This window comes from Macaca mulatta, chromosome 3 (genome assembly GCF_049350105.2).
Source record: "Macaca mulatta isolate MMU2019108-1 chromosome 3, T2T-MMU8v2.0, whole genome shotgun sequence".
NCBI classification, from domain to species: Eukaryota; Metazoa; Chordata; class Mammalia; order Primates; family Cercopithecidae; genus Macaca; species Macaca mulatta.
Window position 1 is genome coordinate 38,155,028 of NC_133408.1, and position 19,862 is coordinate 38,174,889.

The following is a 19,862-nucleotide window of genomic DNA, read 5'->3' on the forward strand; positions in this document are numbered from 1 at the left end:
AACACACAGACCAGAATTCTCACTATCCCCATTTTACACACACACATGTTGAGGCAGAGATACCTTAAGTAACGCATATGCGGGTGCCTCGACATCTCTAAATGGAAAGGATATTTCCTGAGATTTTTGTGGTTGTCACATTCCGGGAGCCAGAGGTCAAGTCTCCATCGACACAATCCATGTCCTGCAGTTAATTTACAAGGGTCTGCAACATCTGAAAACCCAACACGTGTGCATCTGAACACCAAGCTTTCCACAGTCAGTCTCCCCTTAGTAGCCACGTGGCCTTGGAAAAGTCCAACCCTTGGCTGCCTGCTAGGACTCTGACTTCTCGTCTGTGAAAGGCAGCGAACTGGCAGCCAAGAAATAAGGCGATCGGAAGAGTCAGAGTGTCCGCTAGATTCCTGCTGGCATCTCACTTGCCCTTTGAGCGACAGCAACAGAACTCAAGAGGCACAGTTCTCTTCCCTCCGGAGGAAGGCGCTCCTAGTAGCAGATACCATCCTCCCGGAGCCCTGGAATTCTCCTGGCACAGCCCCGAGGGTCAGGGGAGTGTGGCCGGGTGCGCCCAGCCTGACTTAACAAACTACACAAGATGCTTAGCTTAATCGGCAGTGTGTTCACAGATATAAATAACCTCATCCTTTGTGTAACCATCTAAAAGAAGGAAAAAAAAATCCAACCACTATTCCTGAAGGCTTCTGAAACCAAAAGACTAATTGTGTGCCTGGGACGTCATGCTGGAAAGGAGAGGTCCGTGTTTCAGGACAGACAGTTTAATTTGGTATAGGACAGACCACTGTCAATTTCCTAATGGGCCAGAACTAGGACAAATGCTTCCTCTGCCTATCAATAGAGAACATGTCACAGGAGAATCCCAGGAAGGCGATATTTTGTACACTGCCACAGTGTAATCTCCCTTCCTGTTTAATAATCCTGACAGCTACATTTTACTTTCACCAGTTGTGTGAAATCTGCAAGTATCCAAAAAACATAAAGAGTTTAACTGTCTCAATTTGGTGACCGTGACTACGTGCAGGGAACATGGGTCTAGACCCCCAGGGAGAGGGGTTGGGTCTGAGACGTGTTCAGGCGTTGCCAGTGTCTGCTTGATGGTTCAAGTGAGATGGGGTAGCCACCCACAGAAATGCAACAGAAAGGAAGAAGAGGGCTCTGAGCCCAGTGTGACTTGGAGGTTTTGGATGTCACTTTAGGACAGAGCAGTGGCCGTGTGGGCTCAGGGGGTGGCTGTGTGTCCGGTAGTGATGGGCTCAGCTCCTCCTCTGAGCTCTCCCATGGGATAGATCAGGGGGTCCAAACAGAAGACAGAAAGGCCCGGATGGAATGAGCATGGAAAACAGCAGGGATTCAATGAATGTCAGCACAACGGCCCTAGCTCCATTCGGGTGACTTCCTTCCTTCCTTCCTTCCTTCCTTCCTTCCTTCCTTCCTTCCTTCCTTCCTTTTTCTTTTTTCTTTTTCCATATAATGTAATTTTAAAAAATACCATTATTTAAGAATCAGATGAACTGAGTGTGGTGGCTCATGCCTGTAATCCCTGCACTTTGGGAGGCTGAGGCAGGAGGATGGATCACGAGGTCAGGAGTTTGAGCCCAGCCTGGCTAACATGGTGAAACACCGTCTCTCTACTAAAAATACAAAAATTAGCCAGACGTGGTGGTGGGCGCCTGTAACCCCAGCTACTCAGGAGGCTGAGACAGGAGAATTGCTCGAACCTGAGCAGCGGAGATTGCAGTGAGCCAAGATCGCGCTACTGCACTCCAGCCGGGGCGAGAGAGTGAGACTTCGTCTCAAAAGAAAAAAAAAAAAAGAATCAGATGAACTTGGCCAAGGCTGGGATACATGAGCTTGATATTCTTTGTGATACAATAGTGAGGTCTAAGTGTTTGTGTTTGGTTGGTTGGTTATTTGTTTTTGTCTGTCACCCGAGCTGGAGTGCAGTAGCTCCATCATCGCTCACTGCAGCCTCCAGCTCCCGGGCTCAACATACCCTCCTGTCTCAGCCTCCTGGGTAGCTAAGACTACGGGCATATGCTGTCATGCCTGGCTAATGTTTAAATTTTTTTTTTTTTTTTTGGAAATAGGGTCTCACTGTGTTGCCCAAGCTGGTCTCAAACTCGTGACCTCAAGTCACGTAGAGAATCAAGTAATTCTCTCACCTCAGCCTCCCAAAGTACTGGGATTACAGGCATGAGCTACCATGCCTGGCCAATAGTGAATTCTTAAGAACATTTTTAGTGCCTTTCAGATAAGCAAATAAAGACAGCAGTGAATCGCTTTAGAAAGATGCTCAGCACTCATCCATTTTATATTAGAACCAATATGAATGAATGAAGCTCCTCCTGTTTAAGACTCTGCATTTAGCTCTGAGGCAGGAACATGGAACTTAAGCTATGTCCTTCCCCGACGCCCATTCCAGAACACTTTGGCTGTGGAGGTCAAGTTTGTGTATATGGTTAGCCATCCGAGGCAGTACGAGTACAAACTGGCTTTCTGAATATATTGGTTATTGATTTGGGGTAGCAAGAGTTCTGATAGCAAGTTCAGATAGTGAGGGTCCTGTATTACCCAAATTATTTATTTCCTGTGTTTGGGATGATTAGAAGAAAGAGATTAGATGGCAGATGTTTTCTCAAAAATATCCCTAAATCTATCCAGCTTCTGAGTTTGCACACGGAGATTTGGGAAGTGAGGCATGGGGAATGAGCAAAGGCCTGGGGAGGCACCAGGCAGCGTCGATGGCTTCCTGGGGACGAGTGAGGGCTCCGAGTTGGGGGAGCCAGAGAAAGCTCTTGGGAAGACAGGAAAAAGCACATCACATTTATTCATTGCCTGCTGTGCGCCACGATCCACCTGACTCCATGAGGATGGGTGATGTGATGTCATTTTCACAACAGCCCTGGAAGCCCGGTGCTGCTCTCTCCATGTCCATAGCTGAATACAGCGAGGCTCTGAGACACTGAGTTGCTCCAGCGAGTAGTGGCGGAGCCAGCATTGGAATTCTGCCAGGCCCACTGCAAAGCAGAGTTTTGGGCTGGCTTGGAAGCATGAACAGAATGCAGAACTGGGGGCAGTTAGAAGGGTTGTAGGAGGGTGTTCTTGCATCCTGTGTGCGTTTGTTCCTTTATCAAGGAGTCACCAAAGTCCTGCTCTGCCACAGGAGGGAGCATGGCAGGAGCAATGGGGGCAGGGGGCTCAAGGATCAGACGTTTAGCCTAGGAGGTAGACCAGTCATCCACAGGAGCAGCGCTGCAGGGAAGTGAAGAGGCAGGTTGGGGTGAGTGCACAGAGGATGCTACCGTCTGGGACCACAGGGCCAGGAGAGGGGATGAAAGCTCTGCCCGCTGCCTGTCTTATTTGGGCAGTGGGACTGCTCCTCCCGTAGGCTGCCGGAGCTGCGTTCTGCCTGGTTTCAGGGCCGAGAGGGTTACCTCCCGCAGATCCGCATTCTGTGTTCCCTGCAGCTCGCAGAGACACTTAATCAATCCTTGTTGAATGAAGTGAGTCCGGCAAAACACAGTTCTCACGCTAGGAACTCTGCTCTCTGTCCTCCTGCGCACCCAACCCCATTTGTCTGGGAGCCAGGCTGATTTGTCCAGCCACCTGACACGTATTTACAGCACACCACGTGCGCCCGACTCAGTGCCAGATCCAGGCAGGACAGTGGAGAAAGAGGGGTTTCAAGGAGCTTGCAGTGTGACTCCAAACCCCCAAATCATAGCAAAGCATGAAGTACTAAACAGTGCAGTGCTGAGTATAATTACAATTCAATGCCAGAGGCCAGTGAGAAAGCAAATACATCAATAAGTAAGCATAATCGTAAATAAATAAATAAGTAAACAAATCATTTCTGCAACATCTACTGTGTGCCAGATGTGACTCTGGTATTTATATGTCCTCATAGGCAACCCCCTCCCCACCCCGAGAAACTTCAACGATGGGGAATAGCGTCCTTATTCAATCCTTCCTCTCACAGATCTGCTGAGCGCCCTCCTGGGTGTTCTTGGCTCTTGGGGTACAGCAGGAAAGGAGGCCGACTCGATCCCTGTCCTCTTGGATGTTGAGTCTTGTAAAGACAGACAGTCATCAAGGAAATGTCACCCATCATGATGCAGAAGATGAAGGGAAGGAACAGGGCACAGGAGACACAGGGCAGGGCCATCTGAGCGAATGCTTACAGATCCACAGGAACAGCTGATCCGTAGCAAGCTTGCACCACATGCCTGACTCTCTGCTGAGTGCCTCACCTGAGTTTAAGCCTCATATCAGTTTCATGATGCCTGTGCTATTATCAGCCCAGATAAGGAAACTGAGGCAAAGTATGCTGTCCAAGGTTAACTGGGAGCTAGAAGCCAGGCAGTTTTAATTTGGGGTCCACGTTCCTAATGCCCACTCTGCTGCCTCCTGGTACAGGAGGAGAAGGAGCCAGTGGGGCTATGGTGGGAGGCGCAGGTGGATGAGGCAGGGAGGTCAGGGAGAAAACACGTGATTATCACCCAGACGAGACAAAATAACTCCTAGGATGCTAGGAACAGAGGGGAGATTGTTTGTTTTAACTTAGCAAAGGCTATCTCCCAGAAATGTGGAGCAAAGGTCATTTTGTGGCCGGACTTCAGAAGCATCTCCATTAAAGCTGGGGCCAAGGCCAGCTGCCTTCTGTGGCTGTTTTTCCAGTTGTGGACGCTGAGTGCAGAGGGGCTGAGATGTGCCTGCGGTCAGGGACTGGGAAGTAGCAAGTCCAGACCAGGTTCTGGAGGGTTGCAGTGGAAAAGCATGCCTTGAGGTGTGAGCTGGTAGAGAAACACTGTCACCTGGTCTTAGGCAGGACGGGGACCTGAAAGCAGGAATAGCATCTGATCATGATTTCCAAAAATGGTTATCAGTTTTCTAAAAAGCAGAATCCTTCCCTTAAGCCAAATATGACCCAGCCCAAATGCATAAACCCGATGGGCATGGAGCTGCTGTTGGCTGATACGGGCCATGTGGGGCTCTGGACGTCAGAGGCTTCAGAGTCCTGGGGGTCCACAGGGTTCCATTTGAAAGGCACTGGTTTACAGATTCCGTTGGGAATGAGGACAGAAGACTGGGTTTCAGGTGATGAGGGCTTCGGCTTAGAGTGATAGTTGAGGAGACTTTTAGACATGAGTAACAGAGGTTGAGAGTCCTGAGGCACCCCGAGTTTTCTGGTCTGGAAACTGAGCCCTCATCTATGAAGAGCCACTGCCCGCCAGGGAGGAGAACAGAGCAGCTTCCTCACTTGCTCATTCGGAAGTGAAATAAAGGGCATCTGAGAGGAACCAGCCAGTGACTGAGTATGCATGGGCTGCAGGGCAGGTCCCTGACTAGCTAGGGCTTCACCAAGATCCCAGCATCATCTGCACAAAAGAGTTTGGCTGAAGTCTAGTCTCAGACATGGCATGGGGCTTGGCACAGGAGACCCATTGCATGTGGAATAGCTGAACGGATGGAAGGAAGGAAGGAAGGAAAAAGGAAATGAAGAAAAGGGAGAGAAAAGGAAGAAGGGAAGGGAGGTGGAAGGGAGAGAAGGAAGGAGGGAAGGAAAGAAGGAAGGAAGGAAAGTGGGAACGGAGGAAGAAGAGAGAAAGAAGGAATGAGGGGAGGGAGGGAGGAATGAAGAGAGGAAGGAGGGAAGGGAAGAAGAAAGGAAAGGTAGGAAGGAGGAAGGAAGGAAAGGAAGGAGGGAATGGAAGGGAAGAGAAAAGGAAGGAGAGAAGGGAGGTGAAAGGGAGAGAAAGAAGGAGGAAGGAGGGAAGTGAAGAAGGAAGGAAGGAAAGCAGGAAGGGAGGAAGAAGGGAGAAAAGGCAGGAAGGAGGGGAGGGAGGGAGGAAGAAAGGGAGGAAGGAAGGTGAGTGAGCAGATGGAAGTAGGCCTGAAGTGCTAACACCAGAAGGCACCTCAGGCAAGCATTAGTCCCATTAAAATCTCCATCGAAGGGCTGGGGGCATTTTTCACTTGGATGCTTGACAGGATGTGGTCTTTTGTAAAGTGACATGTGACTGTTGCCATTTACTAGTCCTGCAGCAATGGGCCTCCATTTCATCATCCTTGAAATGGGAATAATAATGCCTCCTCTCCCAGAGCTCGCGTGGGTTGAAAGGGGTTGCACTTGCCAAGTGCTTGGCACCATGTCAGCCCCAGTGAATGGTAGGGATGCGGGGCCGGTGGGTCTCTGCCTGCAGCCGGGCAGGAAGTGGACCTTAGAGAGCCCTGCGAGGCTGGGCCTGGCCAGTAAAGAGCTCCAGGAGGACGGAGCGTGGGAATCAGGCGGGAACTCATTTTATGCTCCGGATCAGCACAAGGGCCCAGGGTGTTAGCACTTCCTGAGGAATTCTATGGCTCCCTTGGAGAGCAGTGATGTGCCCACCGGAGTGCCAGGGGTGGCTCCAGTGAGGGGTTGGCAGTGCCTCCCCGAAGAGCCCTGAGCAGAATCTTCCTCCTGGCCAGGACGCCCTGCACTCACTGCCCTCTGTGCGGCTCCTTTCTCCCTGAGGATTTCGACCACCCAGGTGTTCAAAGGCTCCTCCCAGTACAGGTCCAGGGTCCTCTTAAAGCCCCTGCTCACTGCACCTAGGAAGTGATTGAGTCCAACCCAAGAACAGCCTCCTCGCTGACCTGTCTCGGGCCCACACAGGAGGCCAGAGCTCTCAGGGCAGGGGAGGGATTTGCCCCTCCTCCCAGGGCTTCACCAGGAGCACCTGAGGGCAGGACAGGGAGGCAGGGCCCCGCAATCACAGTCTCTTCCACATTGCAGACTGAGGCCCTTCACCTCCTACAAGCTGCGCCTGAAAGCTACCAATGACATTGGAGACAGCGACTTCAGTTCGGAGACAGAGGCGGTGACCACGCTGCAGGATGGTGAGTAACCCAGGGCCCAGACTGTGTTCCTGGCCACTGCCCCTGGAGCCTGAGACACTTAGGCCCCACTTTCGTCTTGAGCCAGGAAGGGGTCACCAGGGAGCGGTGGCAAGCAGTAGAATTCCATTAGTGACAGACAGCTCGGAGGGTTTCCGCACAGCCTGTGGTCATAAATCAAGGTTTCAAGGGCTTCCAAATGGAATGGAAGGCTCTTTGATTGGCTTCCAAAGCCCCTACTATCCATTAGCATCCCAGAAATTGAATAATTGATAGAGTCATTAAAAATAAATGTCAGCGGGTAGCTGGGTTTTAAGAGATTTTCCCAATTTTTCTCATTCACGAGCCGCTCTTTGACAACAGCGCAGGTAAGTGATGGGAAGTGAGGTCTCCTCAGAGCTCCAGGTGGTGTTTTCACCTGCTCCATCCTATCTCGGCGGCGTTGGGCCTGAAGATGGATTGTCATTCTGTGTGGCCCAGGCCTGTGGCGAGCCCAGGAGGCCGCTCTATCAGCCGCGTCCAGCAGTGATCACAGGACGGGTGGGATGGAAAAGAATGGATGGTGGGGAATAGCTCAGCTCCCAGGCCGGAAACCCAGCACTTAGTTCACCCAGCAGCGCTTCATCATCATTCCCGCAGCCTACCCCCAAAGCACTGTCTTTTCCATTTAACGCTCCAGTGGAAGAATTTTCCAATAAACCAATTTCCAACTGGCTCACCCTATGACCTCACATCTTCAGTTCTGCTCTCTTGGTGACCTGGAAGTGTGGTTTCTCCCACACAGGCCTCCCTTGGCCTCAGGGACCAGCAGAGGAGTTGAGCAAACCATTCCTGGCTTCTCAGCAACTCACAGAGGCTGTTTTGCTGCAAACCCTGCACTCCCAGCAGAGCAGAACCCGCAAGAGCCTCCGACAGGCGCCAGCTGTGCTCCCAGGAAAAGTGCACCTGCCCCTAGAAAAGCACTGTCTGGCTTCTGTGGCTCCTGCCTCTCGCCCAACTCTTTTGTGAGCGCAAATCCTGGGGGTTTATTGGAGCTGTGGGGAAAGCCAGTGAGGAGGAGAGGAGCCGCCCTGGGTGCATGGGGTGGTCCAGGGCCTTAGTGAACCCTGCTGGGCCCTGAGGAGCTGGGATCAGCCCCAGGAGCTCACTGTCCAAGGGTCCCACATCCTTGGATTCAACCAACTGTGGATTGAAATGTTCAGAAAATAAGTTAAAAATACAAATTAAAGAAATACAGTGTAACAACTATGTATTTGTTTGAAGAGTATTATGACATTGCACAATTTCTAGATCACTCATAAGGGTGCCTACAATTATAACATTGTAACATTGTTATATAACAGTGTTATAAATTAGAACATGGTAGGAGGACTGATGAGTAACCTAGAAATGGTTTACAGTATTCAGGAGGATGTGTGCAGGTTACATGCAAATACTGCACAGCTTTATTGTAGCAAACCTGGAGGCCCAGGCTACTTGTAACTGGAAAAGCCTTCCCCACTTAAAGTGGGGACCAATGTCACACTAAACCACAAGGGAAAGGCTTTGCAGCAACTAAATTACAAAACAAAAACTATATAAATGCATTCATTTTAACCTTACCTTTAACACAGTTGAGGTAATGTTTGCAACTAAGCACTAAATCTTAGAATAAAGAACAAAAACCCACACGAGCTGATGTCATTGTCATAATCTCTCTGACAGATTGTGTGAGAGCAAAGTGCAACAGCCTCCTTTGCCCTCCAGGGTGGCATCCAAAAGGACCATTTTTGAAAAAAAAAAAAATTCAAGGGCCTCTTCAGACTCCGGAGGCTTTTCTTATCTTTTGATATTCAAATCAGGCTTTGATGCACCTATCTTGTCATCGTCTTTCCTGGGATGTGCAGTTTTCTTTTTCAATGGATTTGCATTGTATTTGTGTTGTATTGTCTTACACTATCTAGAGATTGGCAGGCACAGACTCTCTCCAGGGGTTGGGAAACCCTTGGCATGATAGGGAGAGTCCTCTGAGTATGTGTACGGTTTACTGATGAACAGTTTCTTTTTACAGTGATTTCTATTTCTCTGCACAACCTCACAACTCGAGGACATTGAGAACTCCCTGTAATGGCACTGCTGTGTCACCATGGCTGTCAGGAAGCTGGCTAGAGGGCCCACCATTAAGCTGGAACCACAGGAGATTAACAGGGTTGGAGGGAGACCCATTCCTAAAGCAGAACAGGGACGGTGGAGGTGTGACTGATGCAGGCACTGCCAGGGCTGACGAGGGGGTGCCTCTCAGGTCCAGAGGAAAATCACAGAGCAGGTGACCCTGGGACCCAATCTTGGGTTCCGAGTGGAGAGGCATCTGCTAGATGCACAAGCGGGCCTGTGGGAAGATCCTCATTCCGTTCAGTGAATATGGACTGGATGTAGAATGCATGTCGTGCTTCTGCTGGGCCCCCAGGATCTTACAGCTGGGGAGGGCTAAGAGTTCAGTTCAATATGCCAAGACAGGACCACACAGATTTGGAGGGAGCAGAGGAGGCAGGGAAGAGGGGCACAGAAGATCTCTTGGATGTGGCAGATGACAAGAAGTTTAGTTTGGCCAGAGTGCAGGGCATGGCCATGGGCAGAGGTCAAACCAACCTTGTCCCTCCACAGAGCAGAGCAGAACCATGGCAGATCCCTCTTTACTTTACCCTGCTGTCCCAGCCAGCTGCAGCCTCACCAGAAATTGACCCCCTTTCCTGACAGCCCTTTAGCATTTCAAACCAAGTGACCTGGCATGATCATGTGTCCTATTCAGGAAAAGTAGCTCTCACCTAGGTATCTAAAAAAAAAAAAAAAAAAGATATGTTCCCTGCCTCTCCCAGAAGATCTGAGCCCTGCAGGGAAGGTCTCGAGCCAGAGAGCTCCAGGACAGTGTCTCTGGAGAGGCAGCTCTCAGAATGTCCACCACAGAGAGAGCCCAGTCTGGGTCTGTTCCTCAGGGCCATTGTTAGGGTTGGGTTCCTCCTATCCCGGGCACAGGCTTTGAAGGAGAAGCTCTGGGAAGCCCCAAGGAAGGGCAGGAGAAGGGGACCCCTGGAGAAGGAAGGAGGCAGGGCTCATCAGCCTCCCACACTCCCTGAGGGTGGCCCTGGGAAGGGCGGCAGAACATAACAACCACCCTGATCCCCGCTTTTCTCTCCTGTGTGTTTCAGTTCCAGGAGAGCCCCCGGGATCTGTCTCAGCAACGCCACACACCACGTCCTCTGTCCTGATACAGTGGCAGGTAAGAGTGCGGGGAATCACATGCATTTTGTCAAATGTGTTCTCATTTCCCTGCACATTCAGCCACGATGGCTGGACGTGGACTGCAAGTGGAGCCCTGAGCTAAGCGTTTGAGTGTAGAACCAAGGAGACACCCCCTCAGACTCACAAACGCGAGGGGGAAATGGTGTCAATTATCATCTCAGTGTAATTTCCAAAACATGGGAAGCAGGACTGCGATGCACGCAGAGAGTGAACTTGACTCCCCTTATTCAGGAGGACCGGCAGGATGGGGAGGTCAGTCTGAGAGCGTTGGAGGAACTGGGTATGTCTCGGCATTTCACCGAGGATGTTGGAGCAAGGCTTCTATGTATACACAAATTGGTTATTGCCCTACAGGGCAGTAAAACTGCAACCACTGGAGTTAGCTTTTCTAGAGAAGTAATCTGCAACCAAACAAAATATCTACTGGATTGTACGTATTTTCTCGAAGTCTGGGTCTTTATTTATTATTATTATTATTATTTTGGGGTGGAGTCTTGCTCTGTCACCAGGCTGGAGTGCAATGGCGCAATTGGCACAATCTAGGCTTACTGCAACCTCTGCCTCCCATGTTCAAGCGATTCTTCTGCCTCAGCCTCCCAAGTAGCTGGGATTACAGGCACATGCCCCTATACCCAACTTTTGTATTTTTAGTGGAGACAGGGTTTCACCATGTTGACCAGGCTGGTCTTGAACTCCTGACTTCAGGTGATCCACACGCTTCAGTCTCCCAAAGTGCTGGGATTACAGACGTGAGCCACTGTGCCTGGCTAAGTCTGGGTCTTTAATCTCCAGTGCGCAGTGAGTCAAACAAAGGCATGTTCTTCCAGATAATCACAGACTCCTTGGTGGGCCTGCTCAGCAATTCTCCGGTAAGGCATTGAAGGACACGCTGCCATCTCTTTCCATTAGTTTCAATTTTGGGCAATGCTTACTAACAAGTACATTGACGACAAATATAACAGAGGGACAAAACTGCCGAAGGAAGGGCTGCAGGCCCCAGGGAGATCCCAGCTGAAGAGTGAGGTGGGGAGCTGCGCCGTGTGGCCCGGGTCCGGGGCAGGCAGATGTTGAGTTTCCCCAGGGCTGGAACTTGGCTTGGCAACAGACACAACAGACGGACGGGCAGGGGGCCAAGCGCAAGGGCAGAGTCGAAGCTACTGGCCCGCAGGGAAGTTCCCGCGGCCAGAGTGGGGGCTGCCTTGCCAGGGAGCTGGGAACATGGTGGGATGGGGCTGGTGTGGGGTGGGTGCGGCGCGAGGCCAGGTCAGCCTAGGAGTAGCTGCTGGGAGCTGGGGTTGGGCTGGGGTCAGGAGGGCAGTCTGGTGGGCGCGAGATTTTTCCTCGGAGCTGATGCTCTCCTCAAGGACAATGGCAGGGTGCCCGAGGCAGCAGGTGGGAATGATGGTTCGGGAAATCAGGAGAAAATCAAGAGGGGAACAATGGTCCGGACATGGCCTTGGAGAGTGAGGGGGTTTCCCAGCCACATGCCCTCCACTGGTACGGAAGGGGGAGACAGGAAGGGGTTCTGGGGAAAGGAGGGGCTGCGGGAAATGGAAGGGATGCTGGGAAACACAGCCGAGGCCACCAGCAGGTGTCCCAGACAGCGTCTTCCAGGGCCCTGCAGTGGGGCCACTCCGAGGAGCAGTGGCTTCACTCTGCAGCACGGAGGACGAGGCCCAGACTAGGACAGTAGGTGCCAGAGATACCTGCTGGGCCGGGAGAGAGACGTGCTGAGTGAGCAGTGCCAGCCGCAGCCTTCCTGGGCATGGGCTTGAGGTGCGTGGTGCTAGAGATGCAAGAGAGGAACCCAGTGACCAGAGCCTGGCTGGACCGTGGGTGGGGCCAGCCAGGGGAGCTTGGGAGCGGCTCCGTTTCCCCTGTCTTGCTGTATGATCCTATGAAATATGACTATGTTTGAGGTATGAAAGTGGCAATTTATGTGATTCACCCGCATATCACTTGCTACTGCCACTTATCTGAGGGATAGAGTGGGCGTTTAACAAGCTGGGTTCTGTGAAGAGCATGTAATCTCCTTCAAGTGTCCATGGAGGTGTGCGGGGCTGCGTCCCGGCTGCCTTTGTCTTGCTAAGGGATCCACCTTCTCTGGGTAGGATAGGAACATTTCCAGGGCATGAAAGAATGTCCCAGCGTCTCCTGGTGGAACTGGAAGAGCGCTTCTGTGGCACTCAACCCTGCTGAGCTTACGAGAGCATAAGGGGGCCAGCGTGGGAACCAAGAAAACAGCCTGGGCCCCACCCCTGCCCCTGGGAAGCCACAGCCCCTGATCTGTCTGGGAGCCACTGGCAAAGTGACAAAGGACCCACCCGCACTTACCATCAGGCGACTGTGGCCCTGAGAGGCCCCCCTGGCTCCGGGTTCCTCCTTTGTAAGAACAGAAGGTCACAAAGCTGAGCTCAGGTCTCATGCAGCATCTGCAGTCTTTGGGGCCCACCAGACCCCCAGACCCGAGCTTCAGCCCTGACTCCCGTGAGCGTCTCCAGTGGGAGGTCAGAGACATTCAAAATGGAAACACAAAGTCCCAAGTGCTTGTTTCCTAACCTGCACCAACACGGTCGACCACAAGAACATTGGCACTTTGTACCATGCTGAATCCTACCAGAAAATTCCCATTTTCTTTGTCGACATAGCAGCAGCCTGCCAATACCTCACCTAGGTAAGCTTCTTTCCTATAAAGGCAGTGAGTGTCAGGGCTGGGATGCGTCACCCCCACCAAACAAGGGTTGTGAAGGCATCACCTGCTGTCGGCCCCAGTGGATGGTGCAGAGCTTGAGCCCCCCTTGGTGCTGCTGGACAGCTCAGGGACGTGCCTAGTGCCGCCTGGAGGAGCTGGGCTGGTGTGTGCCTCAGCCGTCCCCCTCCAGAGCCCAACAGAACAAACTAATTGCACGAACAGGAGGTGGTCAATACAACGTCCTATAGAAATAAATGCTTGTCAACTGCCAGGCAATTGAAGTATAATTAAAATTATGAGTAATTTACTGCATCAGAACAAAAAGAACAAAGAAAAAGAAACTCAGTTTAAATATAGATTTGCATTCCCAATAAAATGTTTCACCTGTAAACGTGTTTTTGTTTTTTTGTTTTTTGTTTTTTTTTTTTTAGTAATCTCTTTAAAAATGCAAACACAGGGCCAGACGTAATGGCTCACGCTTGTAATCTCAGCACTTTGGGAGGCTGAGGCAGGTCGATCACCTGAGGTCAGTTCAAGACCAGCCTGGTCAATATGGTGAAATTCTGTCTCTACCAAAAATACAAAAATTAGCTGGGCATGGTGGTGGGCACTTGTAATCCCAGCTACTCGGGAGGCTTAGGCAGGAGAATCGCTTAAACCCAGCAGGTGGAGGTTGCAGTGAGCTAAGATCACACTATTGCACTCCAGCCTGGGCAACAAGAGCAAAACCCTGTCTCGGGGAAAAAAAAAAAAAAAAAGCAAACACGGGCTGTGATTTCAAGGCTATAGACCCATTTAAATGCCTCCCATAGTAGACTGTCAGGCTTGATTCTTCTTAGAAGGACAGTCAATCCTTGCCTTGCATGGGGTCCAGTTCTGTTTGAAAACTAAGGATTAGAACTCCCTCTGTCTCCCAGGGTGGAGTGCAGTGATGCGATCTCAGCTCACTGCAACCTCTACCTCCCGAGTTCAAGTGATTCTCCTGCCTCAACCTTCTGAGTAGCTGGGATTACAGGCCTGCACCACCATGCCCAGCTAATTTTTGTATTTTCAGTAGAGACGGGATTTCACCATATTGGTCAGGCTGATCTCAAACCCCTGACCTCAGGTGATCCACCCGCCTTGGCCTCCCAAAGTGCTGGGATTACAGGCGTGAGCCACTGCGCCCAGCCTTGTGTTTTCTTTTAAAGACAGGGTCTTTCCCTGTCACCCAGGTTGGAGCGCAGTGGAGCAATCATAGCTCACTGTAGCCTCCAACTCCTAGGCTCAAGAGATCCTCCCACCTCAGCCTCCCCAGTGGCTAGGACTACAGGTGTGCACCACCATGCCTGGCTACTTCTTTAAAAGATTTCATAGAGATGCAGCCTCACTGTATTTCCCAGGCTGGTCTTAAACTCCTGGACTCAAGCGATCCTCCTTCCTTGGCTTCCCAAAGTGCTGAGATTATAGGTATGAGCCCCTGTGCCCAGCCTGTAAGTGGGTTTTGAGGCTGTTTTCTAGCAAGGAAAAAATTACTAAGCAATTGATCACACCATGCGGGAGGGTCTCGGTGTAACAGGCACCTTCCCAGAGGAGGGTTACATCTGCCTGGGCAAAGGCGGGGAGGCATCCCACCGCTTCACAACACATCTTGGAGTTGTTTCTTTTTCTCTCCACTTGTGCCATCACCCACAGAGGACCAGCTCTTGCATGGGGTGCTGAGCTCTGGAGGGGACCGAGGCAGTCCGCAGAATGTGAAGAGCTTTCATTAAGCGTGGTGGGCTCTATAAGGCATTGCTAGGAAGACAGCAGAAGGAACAAAACTAACTCTGGCTGGAGGGGCATCTGAACGCGCTTTGTGGGACGGATGGGCTCCTGTGGTGAAAGGCTGGAGAAGCTCGTGGCCCCTGGTACAGCCCAAGGAAAGGCTCACGGGTGACATCGCTGGTGGTGTGTCTCATGGGGATTGCGTGTAGAGCCTCCTGTGCTCTCAGAACCATCAGGAACGAACTCCGGAGAGAATCCCTGTCCTACTTTCCACAAAGCAGAAGGCACAGGATGGAGAGTGAAAGCTCGGATGCCCGGGGGAACCACGGTGGCCGGATCAGATTGGGATTTGGGCACCTGCTCTGCCTGAACTTGCAGGAGACAGTGGCACGTGGTTGAGCCTCCCTCAGCCCAGCTCCCTGTCTCTAGAACTGGGAGAGTTAGGTCCTGCCTTGCTGCTCCCCACCTCAGCAGAGGGAGCTGGGTGGGAAGTTCCACAGAGGCCAGCAATGGCAAGGGGCCCAGGGGTACCTGTGCAGGCAGCTGGAAGGAGGGAGGCTTTCCATGCAGGTCCTGCCTCTTCCCACCCCCAGGCCTTCCCTCCACTCAACCCTGCAGCCTCCAAGATGCCCACCCTCCCAGGTCTTCCCCAGAACATTGACTTCCTCCTGCCTCCCCTACCTGGTGATGAAACCCAGGCATGCTCCTACCAGGTCATTTGCATTTAAACAGGTGCTTTTGCTTTGGCATGCCCGTAATCCCAGCAATTTGGGAGGCTGAGGCAGGAAGATTACGAGGTCAAGAGATCGACATCATCCTGGCCAACATGGTGAAACCCTGTCTCTACTAAAAATACAAAAATTAGCTGGGCATAGTGGTGCGTGTCTGTAGTCCCAGCTACTTGGGAGGCTTAGGCAGGAGAATTGCGTGAACCCGGGAGGCTGCAGTGAGCAGCCCAGGAGGTTGCAGTGAACCAAGATCATGCCACTGCACTCCAGCCTGGCGACACAGTGAGACTCCATCTCAGAAAAAACAAACAACAACAAAACAAACAGGCTTTTGAAAAATGAAGAACCTCCAGAAGGCTGCTGGTGAATTTCTGAGGCATGGCAGGCCGAGGGAAGGTGTTTTGAGATGGGGCTCCCAGTTCCCTTCAAGCTTCTCTCCACACAGATGGCCAAGCCAGGGTGCAGTGACACACAGATGAGGTCATCTTGAACTCCAGCAAGTCCCACTCCACCCCAGGGCTCTGGCTAAGCATCCGTCATGGCTGAGGCCTGGCCCAGGTGCTGTGGGCATTTAAACATGAACAAGACCTGAACATGGCCTGCCCCGGGCATATGCAGAGTCAGAGACATGCGAAGGGCTGGCTGGGGATACGGGTCTGTGGTGCAAAGCGAACCTTTTGTTTAAAGTCGTATAATACTCTGGAGACCGTCTGGCCAGACTTCTGCCTGTTGTGGGCACGGGTTTGAGCCTGGGAGTTTGAGCAGCCAGCCCAAGCTTATACTGCAAGGTGGCTGCAAGGCCAGGACCCGAATCTAGAGCCTGACCTTGACCTCGTGGGTTCCATGGAGCTACCCTACTGATGCCTCCAAGCACCTCTGGAGTTGGAGAGCCTCTTTCACGGATTATAGACAGGTTAATCCCAAAGTCCAGGAATGGGAAATGTGGTTGAACCCAGTTCAGAACCCCATGCGGGCAGGCCTGGGCATCTCCGTGAAGCCACTGGGCCCTTTATAAGTGAGGCTCCCACTGGGAAGATGGCACCTGCTAACAGAGTGGCCTCCGCCAGCTGCTGCCTTCAAGGAAGCCACCCTCTGGGGGTATGGCTGCCTGTAACCCCTCCCCAAGCCTGGAAGACACCTGCCGGGAGGGGATGCATTTTGACTCTTCAGGGATTTCTGGTGCAGACAGCGTCAGTTAGCCTGTGGGCCATATGTGGCCCCAGCCCGGGGGCTCATGGACATTTTGTCTGTTGGGCAAGGGAGATTGGCCTTTTCTCATAACTCTAAATCGTCTCATTCACCTTGGCTAGAAATATCTGCAAGTCCAAGATCAGTTACCTTCGGCCCCTTCCCCTCCATCTTCCCGCCCCAGAGGCTGGGAAGCCACACTTGGTCCCCAGGGAGAACATTTTTATCGTCTCAACCTCCTAACTTCCTGCTTAGTTGATAGTTTTGGTGAATTGAATCCAGTGCTCCCCACCCCACCCGAGCTTCCCTCCTCCCCCAAAAGTAAATTGCGCTCTCTGTAATCCTGTCTCATCTGTGTATCTGCAGAGCTGGCTGGAGGCCTCTGCAGTCTTCCTTCTGAGGTCCCAGTGCCTGGAGCTGCCGCGGGTCTAATCTGGGGCGAGAGGGAGGCTTTGAAGGCGACCTCAGGGTGAGGTTGCTTGGCTGGTACTTACAGAGTCCCGCCTGTAAGCTTTTGATCTGTCTGCTCGCCTCTTCGTCCTGCTGATAGTCAGTCCAGAGTCCAGAAATGGAAGCTGAGGTCTCTCATCTTCACTGCCCAGACTCCAGCCACTCCCACCCCACCACCAGTGTGAACAGCAAGGACAGGACTCCCAGCAGGACCACCTGGGACCATCTGGGTGGACCAGGAGCCTTGGGCAAAAAAAGCAGGCTCTCTGGGTGCACAGCCATGTGCTGGGTGAAAGCCTTTAGTGGGGATGTGTTGCTGTGTGCTTGTCAGGGGCCCAGGAAAGGAAAGTCAGAAGCCCCCAGGGTCTTGGAAGTCTCTGGGGCTCCTTCAGCAAAGGGCTCCTGTATGTGCATTTTTGCAAGACTGATTGTTATCTGGAGTAGCAGTAACCCAAGAACCAAGCCCATCCATGGCTCCAGTGGATTGGAGGAAGCTCCTTTCTGGCCAGTCTCCTTCTGAGGAGCCCACCCAAGTGGGGACTGACCTGGGACCTGGGCTAGTCCTGGTTCAGGCGCTGGGAACTGTCCCCGTAGCCTGGCTGCTGCTCCTAGATCCACCCAGACCTGCCCCTGCCCTTCACACCCCTCACTCCCGTCTAGTGGGGCTATACCAGGCACTGTGCCCGCCTCACAGAGGGCCAGCCCTTCTCCCCTCATCAAAAGCCACCTCCTCCTCCAAGGGCAGCTCAAACGCCATTCCCTGCAGTTATCCTCCAGTTCTTCCCGGTAGAGCTCGCCCTCACTGAGGCTTCAGAGCCGCCTTCCTCACTCACTCCCTGGCACCTGGTGCACGATAGCTCAGGAGATCTCATAGATGCAATGAGATGGCAAGGCTGGAATACATTCTCCGAGTGGCGGAGCTCAGTGTTTGTCTGTGATCCCCCCGTAAGATGCCCTGAGCTCTTGGTGAGTCAGTGTGAGGAGACAGGTGCAGCTTTTCAAGGAGCCAGAGCACCAGGCCTTCCTGGTGGCTCCGGACACTGCCCTCCCTCCCTGTGAGAGGGCCCCTGGGCACAGAGCTCTCCTGTCTCCCTTAGAGCCACCTCTTTGCAGTGGCCCAAGTCACACAGGACAGATGCGCTTTAGGGCTGATACTCTTTATGGCTGACATAGTCAGCAGAATGACCATGGAGAGCAAACAGCCATGGAGAACACTTGCTTGTGGCTCAGTGTACAAACCACTCTGTCTCCTCTCTCTGAAAGCCAGATGGCCTGTGGAGAATCGCCTCTCTTCAGTCTCACATACTGACTTTTCCAACTTTTCCATCCATTATATTTCTTCTAAAAAGGAGGTTAAGTAAACCTTCTATTTCAATGTGGCTAACAGTTGCGTTTGAAGAAGAATGCCTTACAAAATAAGGGTTTTAATTTCAGTCTCAGTAACCAGGGCTAGAGTTTGAAAGAGCAAACTGCAGGATCACTTAAGTCCAGGAGTTTGAGACCAGCCTGGGCAACATGGTGAGACCTCATCTCTACAGAAAATTTAAAAATTTGCCGGGTGTGGTGGTGCAGGCCTGTAGTCCCAGCTACTCAGGAGGCTGAGGCAGGACGATTGCTTGAGCCCAGGAGGTCAAGGCTGCAGTGAGCTCTGATCGCACCCCTGCACTCCAGCCTAGGCAACAGGGTGAGACCCTGTCTCAAAGAAAAGAAAGAGCAGATGACCCAGAACCCCCTTGTATGGTGATGTGAGTGGATGTGTAAGTGTGTGTGTGTGTGTGTGTGTTATGCACACACAGGATTTCCGCTGCGCCCCCACATCTGTGGTGGTGCTTTCGTGATGACACTGTCTGGAGCCAGTTTGCAATTGCATGCAATGCTGACCGGTGCCCACTCCTAGCACAAGGGACTAATTTTTAAAGAGTGGGAGTAAAACAACTGAAAACCTAAAAGCTGCTCTGAACGCGATTCTGTAGACTCCACAGGGAGGACACTGAACACGAACTCCGTCAGCACCCCCGGTTTTTAGGAGACCGTCTGACATGCCCAGCCCTAAGGGAAGGGGTGCAGAGCAGGACTGGGGGCCCAGGATGGGGGAGCTGGAGAAGGAGCAAATGAGCAGCCCAGGACACCTGTGAGTGACTATTGCTGGCATCCCAAACGCTGCTCTATTGTCAAAATCAGAGAAAAGAAAAAGAGCATTTAATACAATCAGCAGACACTGTAGCCTCCCCGGCCTGCTCCCCCATCCAGCCTCTGGACTGTGCCTCCCATTCTTCCTCCTTCCTTTTCTGCCAGCTCTCAGCTTCCCAGACTCAGGTTTGGGTTTTATTTTGTTTTCCTGGCAAGTTGAGCAGTGCTGGGAACCCCATGAGCCGGTGAAGGGCTCCCTGCTGGAGAAAGTGGTCAGTGGCCACAGGGTGTGGACGGATGGGCTGGCCACGTGCCTCAGGGACCCTGCCGTGCCTTGCTGATCGTCTGCCGCTGCCTCGGGTACACCGCACCCTGGAGAGACCCTCATCTGTGCTGGCTCACTCTCTGCTTTGTTTCTCTAGCGCTATTACTGGAGGCGCTTTGAAAGGCATTTCAATCTGTAGGTTGTCCCGACAGAAAGCAAGCAGTGCCAGGGAGGGAGCGGGTATCCAGAGAAAACCTGGGATGCCCAGTTACATCTGAATTCCAGAACCATCATTTTCAGATTCTGATTTAGCGGGGTGTCTTGTTTTTTTATAGCTTAAAAAAAAAAAGCAAAAACAAGAGAGCCTCATTTGACATTGAAGTCCCGGGTTCTGGTTCAGTGGTTCTGGCCTGGTGTCTGAGCACACCCCGGCCCTGTGAAGGCGGCCAGCCGGGGCCAGAGCAGAGAGGCTGGAGCAGAGCCAGCACCA

General features: G+C 52.2%; 1 protein-coding gene across 4 annotated transcripts in view; it reads left to right on the forward strand.

Annotated features, from left to right (window-relative positions):
- The window catches only part of SDK1 (sidekick cell adhesion molecule 1), a 964,538-nt gene that overhangs the window by 849,115 nt on the left and 95,561 nt on the right, over window positions 1-19,862 (forward strand). For all 4 annotated transcript variants that reach the window (XM_077996063.1, XM_028845525.2, XM_077996061.1 and 1 more), the window contains exons 31-32: window positions 6,794-6,897; window positions 10,080-10,150. In XM_077996063.1, coding sequence (XP_077852189.1) covers window positions 6,794-6,897; window positions 10,080-10,150 — 175 coding nt within the window. The remainder of the gene's footprint in view (window positions 1-6,793; window positions 6,898-10,079; window positions 10,151-19,862) is intronic.